The sequence below is a fragment of the Rhipicephalus microplus genome, chromosome 3, assembly GCF_043290135.1.
Source record: "Rhipicephalus microplus isolate Deutch F79 chromosome 3, USDA_Rmic, whole genome shotgun sequence".
NCBI classification, from domain to species: domain Eukaryota; kingdom Metazoa; phylum Arthropoda; class Arachnida; order Ixodida; family Ixodidae; genus Rhipicephalus; species Rhipicephalus microplus.
This window is the reverse complement of record NC_134702.1, coordinates 38,275,027-38,285,040: the sequence shown is the minus strand read 5'-3', so window position 1 is coordinate 38,285,040 and position 10,014 is coordinate 38,275,027. Positions and strand designations below refer to the sequence as shown.

At 47.2% G+C, this 10,014-nt stretch overlaps 1 protein-coding gene across 1 annotated transcript; it reads left to right on the top strand.

The window, feature by feature from the left end:
- Nucleotides 1-373: 373 nt before the first annotated feature.
- On the top strand, nt 374-8,155 carry LOC119176561 (uncharacterized). Its single transcript, XM_075889255.1, has 7 exons — nt 374-525; nt 824-895; nt 1,036-1,138; nt 1,659-1,796; nt 3,542-3,778; nt 5,109-5,333; nt 6,935-8,155. The coding sequence occupies exons 1-7, from the start codon at nt 506-508 to the stop codon at nt 7,793-7,795; spliced, it is 1,656 nt and encodes a 551-aa protein (XP_075745370.1). The 5' UTR covers nt 374-505; the 3' UTR covers nt 7,796-8,155.
- Nucleotides 8,156-10,014: the final 1,859 nt, after the last annotated feature.

The following is a 10,014-nucleotide window of genomic DNA, read 5'->3' as shown; positions in this document are numbered from 1 at the left end:
TTCGTTGAATCCCGTGCGGTGGCGCTGCAAATAAATGCGCTTGCTGTCAAGTTTTTTTCTCCTTTACTTCATATCTCGCGTAATGTTTTGTAGCAATATGTAGAAACTGAAGGCATATTTAAAAAAAAAGCCAAACAATACAGTTGTACACGTGAAATTTAAAAAAAAATCTATGGTCACAGCGGTGATTCGAACCTGGGTCTTTTTAGTGGGATGCGAGCATTCTACCCCTCGACCACTTCGGCGGAGCTGCGCACGGCTCTTAAAACGACGACAGGTCACAGACTACCGATCGCAGCGCCACTAGCGGATTTGACCCCGTTTGGGCCTCACTTTTTGGATCTCGGTCCGGGCACTCCCCTTGTTCTAGTACACTCTAGCCAGCAGCTAGCAACGGTACACTAGCAGTTGCACAGATTTACAGTGTGAAAATTTTTAAGATAAGGACTGTAGTGCTTTCAAATCTTCATAAAATCTCTCCGCTCGGTGTGGCGACCCTTAAGAGATGAGCAGCGAAGAGGAAAGGTGAGATATCTGTGGTCAGCTTGGACATATAACGTGTGTTTGTAGCCGTAGGAGCAAAGATCATTTTGAGGGCGATCATTTTTTTTTTTCTGCTTTACACAGTGAACGTATTTAGCGTTAAACGTAGATGCATGAAAACTGTGTCGAGTATGGCTGTCATTTCATCTTGCGTGTGCCTCCGCCGCATTTGCCGTAGCACCCTGCATCGTGATGGGGAAAGCGCAACTGCCATTGGGCTCAGATGTTTTTGTTTTGTTTTTTCTTCCCCACTCCATGGCTTCCCCGTTGGTGTTTCCAGCTCGCTTGACATCGAGATCGAAGCTCTGAAGGCCATCTACATCCACGAGCTTGAAGTCGGCTGTGACGAAAGGTAAGCGACGTATATTCCGAGCGTAACGTTTGATATCGCGTGTGACGCTGGTAGGGAAGTCTGCATGCACCGAAAATGGTGGCAATTGGAAGCGAACTGTTTGTCATAACATTTTTTCCCATCTTTTCTCGTGGTTTTAGCGAACAGTCGACGTGCGTGAAGGTGTCTCTACACCCGGCCACTGCCGATAACGCCGAAGAACAGTACGTTCGACTAGATCTAGTCCTGGTAATACCACCCGAGGTGAGATGCATCAGTTTGGTAGCTGACTTATGCACATTGTGTCACACTTTCGCAAACAGTGAAACAATTTAGTGTCGCAGTTTGTTTGTTGCCTTTTCCCACCCGCGTTCTTGCATTAATTGGCACACCTTTTCCTGTTCGTTGACGATGCACTCGAGAACTACCGCCAGTAATCCTTGACTAGCGGCGGCTGCTTGTTCTACAAGACAACCCGCACAAACAATACCAGATGATAGCTGAGGAATAAGACCTAACATTAAAAGCGAGCATCATTCATCGCCAATGATTAGGTGCGACGTATGCACTGGAAGCTTGTTGGTATGTTTACAGGGGATCATGCAAAAGGGACGTGTGATGCGGGGAAAATGCAACATCCGATGTCGTTTTCTGCAGCAACACGTACGAGTAAAGAAATCTTTTGCACAAAGCCTTGTAGTAGTTCATTGAACAGAGCACAACCTATTGAAAGCCTTTTTTTTCATTCTGGAATACCTTTTAAGAGTTGGCATTCTACTTACAGTATCCTGATGTCTTGCCTGAGATTACAATCCGCAACCCCAGAGGTCTCTCTGACGACAAGATCGCCAAGATTCAACAAGATTTGCAAGATACAGCACAAGAAAATGTGGGGAGTCCGATGCTGTACCAATTGATAGAGGTGAGAAAAATATGACTGTTTGCTGAAAAATAAAAAAAAACAGCTTAACATTTGATAAGACAAACATGCAAAGCATAAACTAATGTATTTGTTACACATTTGTATGTACATCCCTACATCACACTTGAAAAACATAGCAAAGAAAATTTCTTGGCAGACAACATGTCACAAATGGCTCACGGTAGGCTTGCTTTTGACAATAATATTTTTAGGGTATTGTCATAACAAGACATAGTGCTTAACAAGTGCTGCTCTGTGCACCAAGGTGGCATCCACAGTCTGCTGTGTTTGCACTGTGCTGAAATAATCTTGCTCACAGAGTCCTAGGATAAGCAGCACACATTTTAAATACTGAACACCCCCGTCATTTGCTTAGTTGTTCTGTAATTATTAGCGAGGAAACATTACACTTGCTAAGGCTGCTCGAGTGATATATAACTATACCCATATGATCAATCTATAGGTGGTATTCACCTACCAGCAACCCTGCAGCCATCTGCACAGCATGCGGCAGGAAAAGCACTAGTTTCGACTGCCATGACTAGAGTCGTTTACACTGTGTGTGCCTCTGCGCAATTCTAAAGCTTAGCCGTTTTTTGCCACCGCCATTCGTTATCACGTTTGATTGTGCCGTATCTGTGTGCAGCCATCCCACAAAACTCGAGGGTGAGGAGCCTGAGAACGCAAAACCGGTTAGATTTTATTTTTCGCTGGACGTTATTTGCGGTCAATGTAGCCGTACACTGGCGGTTGTGGGGAAGCATTGCCACGACTGAATCAGCTGTCATTGCCAGGCTGATTTAAGCGAGGCTGTGGGGCGAGTGCCTGAGAGTGGGCCACCTGTGAAGGGAACCTTAGTTTACTGCGGATTCTGACAGGTTTGAATAAAAAAAGAAAGCCATTATTAAGTCAGACGCATACGAAACACGAAAATAAGGAAATCGCAAGAACTTGGTAAATGCAGTCAGTTTCAATGCACTGGCAGCTACTTCTGCGAAAAGCAAGACACAGCAGAGTACTCAACGTTGGGCTATCCATATTAATACATGCTCGGTACTCTGCGAGTTTAAACGAGAAGTGTTCACGTTTGTTTTTCTTGCAAAAGTGACCTGGCTCAGTACACTTGCATCAAAGCACAGGAAACTTGCAACTTTGGTCTTGTGAATAATTTTACACCTCGGAGACTTTTCATTTGATTGATCAAAGCTCTAGGTGATCCAACCACGTCAAATTTCAGTTACATGTGCATTATATCGCAATCAAATGTGCCCCGCGCAGTGGTGTTTTTATGTTCAAGTTCGTAAGCGCTGTTAAAGCCGCAGCCCGACATAGGTGCATGTCGCACCTGTGTCAGGCTGCAGTGTCAGTCCTGATCACTTCTTGCTTCAATTTGTCTTGTTGCGATGATTTGGGCACAAAAACATTCAAAATGGGGGGGCTTGCATATCGCCAATGCAGCCATGGGGCAGAGCGACCGCGGATTCGTAGCAACATCTTGCGTGAGCACGTGCCAAGAAGCTCATGCCGTGTTGCGACGTCGTGGTATCGTAGCTTTTAAGAATGTACTGCAATTACTTTTTTATAGTGCACTTGCGCTTACCAATACGTTTTCCAGAGGCTTTCGAAGGCTTGACCGTTCCATTTGATGCAAAAAAAAAATGACAGCTGGAAATTTTTGTGTTGGTATTCATTTAATGCGACTAAACGAAGCATACCTATGCACTTGTTTACCATTCCACGTGCAGGTGGCGAAGGAACACCTGACAGAGGAAAATGTGCCGTGCTGCCAATGCACCATATGCTTGTACGGCTTTGCTGAAGGCGATGTGTTCACCAAGACCGAGTGCTACCACTACTTCCACTCTCACTGCTTGGCGCGCTACGTGCGCCACGCGCTTGAGCAGATCGCCCTGGAAAAAGCCCACAAGATGAGCCCCACGCCGCCTTCGGCCAATGCCGACGACCACGCAGCGAGTACGAAGGTGGGGAAAGAACGAAAAAGTTGCCACTTTCTTATCACTTATGTGCGCACTGTTCACACCTCACATGTTGGACATAAGCTCGTAATAGATGGATGCAACTTTAGAAGTCCATGGCATTTTCTCTACGAAGGCAAATGCACATAAACCTCTGCCTAGTTGGCATTTATTTCAGGCTGATATTATTGGCCAGATGGGTGGCGATCTCTCCTTCAGTAAATGCGGCAGAGTTCATGAGCGAGGCTGTTTCTCTAGGCACAGAACCGATTGCCTGCGGCGCCTCGGTCGTCTGGGCGGGGCCTTTCTAGACTGAAGTTGTATCCACATATAGCTACGTGCTGGTACTACACCATGCTGTAATAGCAAGTCTTGAAAAACTGAATAGGAATGACTCGAGGTTATTGCAGACTATATACCATTGGCTTTGTTTAAATTATGTTTACACCTTGAGTGGTAATCGCACGTCACGAATTGTTTGAATAGCCCAGGCATACCACTATTATTAAAGGGGCACTAGCGTAAAAATTTTGCATTTCGTTTTTACTATTGCAATGGGTAGCTATTTCAAACGCACTTATCATACCCAGAAAAGCTTGTTTGCATGAGAGCGCGACCGTTGATTCAACTGGAAAGGGTTTTCGCAGAGCACCGAGTGAGACGAGACCCAGAGTAGCTTCCGTGTGGCCATAGCTGGCCACCTGAGTGAGCAAAAAAAAACACGGGCACGTGAGCACAACATCGGCAGCTCTTTTCAACAGAGGCTCCCTCTGAGACGTTGTAAATATGCGTGACCCCCCCCCCCCCCCCCAGAAAATGCACTGGTGAGGCAAGAAGACCAGCCTTTGTTCCATAGAAGCCTGCCCCTTCTTTCTATTGGAAAGGACTGCTAGGAGAGAGTGCCCGCGGCAGCCAAACTCGTGGTGCAGATAGGCAGTTGGTTGTTTACTCGGAAACCAGTGGCGTGTTTTGCGTGTGCGGCCACAACACGCAGTTTGAAATTTATTTTAAATGTATTCCGAGCTGTATTATCCTTTGATACTTCGTAGATGATGAGTGTGTATCCACAAAAATATACCCTACAAGTTATCTCGCCTTTAAACTTTTGTGTCAGCACTGTAATCTTGCTTCTAGCTGCATGTCAGTGTAAATATCCCAGACATGGCTGAGTGGGCGTGTATGGCCGAGTTTTCATATGGGGGAAACGGTCAACAAGTGATGTGTCATGTGCTCGCTGGAAGTGGTAGACAGTGGCGGGCATCGATCGATCTTGACAGCGTTCTGGTGCAACTTGTGGAAGCATGGCGTGCCCGAGGGTGCTCACTCCTGTGCGCAGGTGGTGTGCCCCGTGTGCCGACTTCCTCTGCCTCCCCTGCTGGGTCTGACCGAGGAAGAACACCCTCCGCCCATGGAACAGCAGCATCAGCCAGCCTTCTGCATGACGCCAGAGTTGGAGCAGCTGCAGCAGAGCATGGCGCAGCTCTACGTCCACCAGCAGCGCCAAGGAGGCATCATCAACGTGGATGCCGAGAAGAACAAGTTCCTGCTCGAGATATCTGCTGTGCGCACCTTTCTTTGTTTTGTTGGATCACCTTACTTCCTAGCGGCCGGCGGGAACTTTTTGCCAAATAATGAGCCCTATTCATAATTGTAAAGCTAGCTTTTCTGCGACGCAGTTTGCCCGACTAATGGGGTCTAGTCGTTTCTGTGCACAGCGTGTTTAAGTGCGATTTTCTTGCACCAGGACATTCAGATGCTTACTCATATCTCTTGATATAAACATGCGTAAGAAGCCCCAGTGTGTGCAACGAGGACCTCCTCTCCACTAGAAGCACAACAGGTGCCCCATTAGCTGGGCAAATGTGCAGCGAAGAGAAGTGCGCTTGCACTTTATCGTAAAGGGTCTAATGAATCCATTGAATAGTACGCGTATCAGTCAGTCAGTTATTTTACTCAAATACCACCGTTATGGAAGTAATACTTAAATATTTTACAATTATAGACATATCTTTACATTGCGCGTGTATGCAATCTTAATCACTTGTGCACACATAAAATATCCTTCACAGCGTATGCAGTTGAACCCACTTATAACGAATTATTGTGCATATTGAACAGGTGTAAATTTCCCCTGGAAGGTGTTCAATCAAAAAACCATTTACATATCGCATTACCCATACATGGAAATTTTCTGTGATCCCTTTTAGATTTCGTGTGTCTGGTTTTTTTTTTTTTGTGAATACACATGATAAATATTCAAAGCCAAACAAATATTCATAGACTATTACAAATGATGACAGGCACATTATGTGGGCAGTGGCTAAAGTGAGGTCATTCCACTCTATAGCCATGACAAAAAAAAAAAAACAAAGCTGGAATTCGCATTAACGAAGCTTGCTACTGGTGGCTTGACTTCAATGATATGCGTAGTGAGAGTGAAGTGATCCTAGTAAAACTACCGGGCTGGTTATGTGGTAGAGATGACTTGCACTGATGATATGCAAGCCGCAATGTCAAGAAGTTGCATGTACTCGCATGCCAACAGCGTTCCGATTGCACCTCGGTGACATTGTAGCAGGTTGTTCGCATCTGTTGGGATTCGCCCGACATGATCCTAGTAGATACCATATTGGAACACCATTACGTTGGGCAGCTTTATGTCTGACATCAGATCAATAATTCGGAATGCGTAATACCATATTAACTTGATTGTAATATGATGGCTATAGTGCGAGGAATTGGTTTTCATTCCATTTAAAAAGGGAAAAATACAACAAAAAGAATTGTGCATTCTTGCACTTTTTAGACGAATTGAATTTCAGTATTTCATTGTAACACGATGGTTGACTTCCATTAGCAAACATCTGAAGAAAAAAAACTTGCGTTACATCAGTGTTCCTAAATATAGTACATCTGCCTCATGCTTTTCTACAAATCTGCACTCATATCGGACATTCTTTTGAGATTGCAGAAATCGGTTACCCACCTGCTAGCTCCTTAAATCCACGACTAAAGCACAATTATTCGTGACATGTCATAGCCTTCCTGTGGAATGAATGTATTAGACTGGAAGGCCTTTCATGTTTGCTAAGCAGCATGGTCATTCTTTTTTTTTTTTTTTTTGCCAAATGCTGTAATGTTTTTTTTTTTACTTTTCTCCAGGCTCCTGAAAACAGCACTGCGCCAGAAGCACCAAAACCGAGTTTCGGAGCCTTCAAGTTAAGGAACTGGAGACCACCCACACGTCACATGGAAAGTGGAATGTCCGACAAAGGCAATGATGCCCCTTTGCACAAGTCAACAGACAGGCAACAAACGCAACACCAACATGAACCACGCTTTTCAAAGCCTCCGAGAAACAGACCATCGAGGCCCACAAACAGGCAGCACGTGCTCAACGACGGCTACGACGAACCCATTGCAAATGGCTTTGTGGAACATTCCGGCGAGACTTCATCGTCATCAGGCGCAGAAAGACTTCACAGGTCAGAGACTGGACAGCAAAGGTCGCGAAGGTCACGACCTCACCGCGGTCGTGGTAGGGGAAGTGGACAGCGGCAACAGCAGAACTGGAGCACACCTCCACCAGAGCGTAAGGAGGCAGGCGACGATGTGCGATCGCCCGAAGCTTACCGACAGGACTACGACGGAAGCCGCGAGTCGAGCGTCGGGGAGGAGAACAACACGATCGGAGAAGCCATCACAACGACCATGCATGCCACGACAGACTTGAGCCCTTCGTGGAACTCTCATTTTGATCGGGACTACGGAGGTGATGGTTATGCAGACGTACCTCCTGGTTCACCTGCGGATGGCTGCAGATATGGTGGCGCGCCAGAGTCTCAGAGTAGGCACCACCGCGGTGGTCAAGGTCATCGTCGAGGCAGGAGGGGTGGAGGCAGTGGCAACGGCCACCACAGCAGCGCGCAGCAGGCATTCAGGAAAAAGCAGTTGAAGTCGCAAAGCATTGCTCCCAGGAACCACGAGCCCCCAGGAATTAGCACTCCTGTCGAGAACAGATGACGATGGAAGAAATCCCTCTCCTGGAGCCTTTGGATTCTTCTCGCCGGTCACCTTTGCTTCCAAGTTGCTGTTCACACCACAGGTAGATCAATAGTTGCGGCACTCTTAAGGGTAGTATTTATTTTAGATAGGATCCGGACTTCAAGGTTTAACTCTAAACTTTTTTCTTTATCGTCTTCACTGTCTTTTATGCTGTCTTGTACATTTGAGAGTGTGTGTGGACATGTTTGCCTGCATACAAGTTTGGAAGAACAAGAAGGAAGTGTTGATCGGACTCGTAACACAAGCAGTGTTTGGCTAATGCAAGTGGCTCTAGTGTTTCCTGTTTATAGTGGACATTAAAAGTAGGTTTATGATTGACATTGGCACTAGAGTGTCTTATTGCCTGCAGTGCACCACTTGCAACGCTGGGCTTGGCTTTTTTTCTGATGCAGTTTTTCAGCTGTATCTGTTCACAAAGTGTCTGACAAGCAGTCTCTACTTGAAGCTGATAAAGCTAGCACTAAGGCAGAGTCTAAAACTTCCATGGAACAGGCGCATGTAGTAGTAGTACCTACTGGTTTGTCATTTTGCATTGATGTTCACAAAACCATAACGATTAGAAAGTGCAGAACTGCACCCCGCCGCGGTGTTCTAGTGGCTAAGGTACTCGGCTGCTAACCCGCAGGTCGCGGGTTCGAATCCCAGCTGCGGCGGCTGCATTTCCGATGGAGGCGGAAATGTTGTAAGCCCGTGTGCTCAGATTTGGGTGCACGTTAAAGAACCCCAGGTGGTCGAAATTTCCGGAGCCCTCCACTATGGCGTCTCTCATAATCATATTGTCACGAAGCAAAGGACGATGAAGTTGTCTATCAGGAAAACAAGTTTATTGGAGCGAACCTGTGCTCCCCTAACAACTGAAAGAATACACAGGCGGCGAAGCAGCGGCCGGCAAAACGACGTGCACGCTAGTGAGCGTCGGCGATCGAATGACGCGGCATCGGCTGTGCGGGAATTTATATCCCTCGGCGCGAGGGTTTCTCGAATAGTCGAATTGTATCGAGAACGCCGTGATAGCGTTTGTTCGAAATGCTGTGAAAACAGTGATTCGGAACGCTCGAAGCGCTGTTCGATAGCGTTTGTTCGAAACGCTGTGAAAACAGTGATAGCACAGGCCGGCGCAGCCAGGCCGAAAAAACAAAACACAAATAAACAAACCCAATGCATGGTTCGCGGCATTACCCTCCCCCCCCCCCTCTAAGAGTGCATCGACCCGATGCTAACATAAGGGACAGTCAAACAAATTAGAATAAAAGTTCGTCATCGTCCGTAGAAAGGTTTTAAGCGAACCACATGGACGACTTCGGGCCGCGTGCGTCGTCGTGATGTACGGGAGTCTCCATCGGGGATCACTTCGTACGTTAGTTCGCCAACACGTCGTAGAATCCGGTAGGGTCCGAAATAGCGTCGTAGAAGTTTCTCACTGAGTCCACGTCGTCGAATGGGAGTCCAAACCCACACACGATCTCCAGGATGGTACTCGGCGTCTCGGCGTCGGTGATTGTAGCGTCCGGCATCCACCAGTTGCTGGTCCGTTATACGAACTCGAGCGAGCTGGCGGGCCTCCTCCGCACGTTGGAAGTATCCTTGGACGTCGGCGTTGAGGTCGTCGTCTTCTACGTGCGGAAGCATGGCGTCGAGCATCGTAGTCGGCCGTCTTCCGTAGACGAGCTCGAACGGTGTCATCTGCGTGGTTTCTTGGATAGCCGTGTTGTACGCAAACGTGACGTACATGAGGACTTCGTCCCACGTTATGTTCAACGTCGACGTACATAGACAGCATATCCGCGATTGTCTTATTCAGCCGTTCCGTTAGTCCGTTCGTTGGGGGTTGTACGCCGTTGTTCTTCGGTGATCTGTGTTGCTGTAGCGTAAGATTCCTTGCATGAGCTCCGCAGTGAAGGTCGTTCCGCGGTCCGTGATAAGGACCTCAGGGGCTCCATGTCGCAGCAAAATTTGGTTAATAAAGAACTTTGCAACTTCTTGTGCAGTTCCCCTAGGAAGAGCGGTGGTCTGTGCGTAGCGCGTCATGTAGTCTGTCGATGCGATAATCCATTTGTTCGTGGATAGGGATGTAGGGAACGGGCCCAGAAGGTCCATTCCGATCTGTTAAAAGGGCCTCGTTGGGACGGCGATCGGCTGCAGAAGTCCGGCGGGTCTCGTCGGTGGTGTTTTTCGTC

Excerpts from the sequence above, each read along its gene's own strand:
- LOC119176561 (XM_075889255.1), top strand. The coding sequence starts at position 506 with ATGAGCAGCGAAGAGGAAAG. Across the intron at positions 896-1,035 it reads GAAGTCGGCTGTGACGAAAG|CGAACAGTCGACGTGCGTGA; the intron begins GTAAGCGACGTA and ends TCGTGGTTTTAG. Across the intron at positions 3,779-5,108 it reads ACCACGCAGCGAGTACGAAG|GTGGTGTGCCCCGTGTGCCG; the intron begins GTGGGGAAAGAA and ends TCCTGTGCGCAG.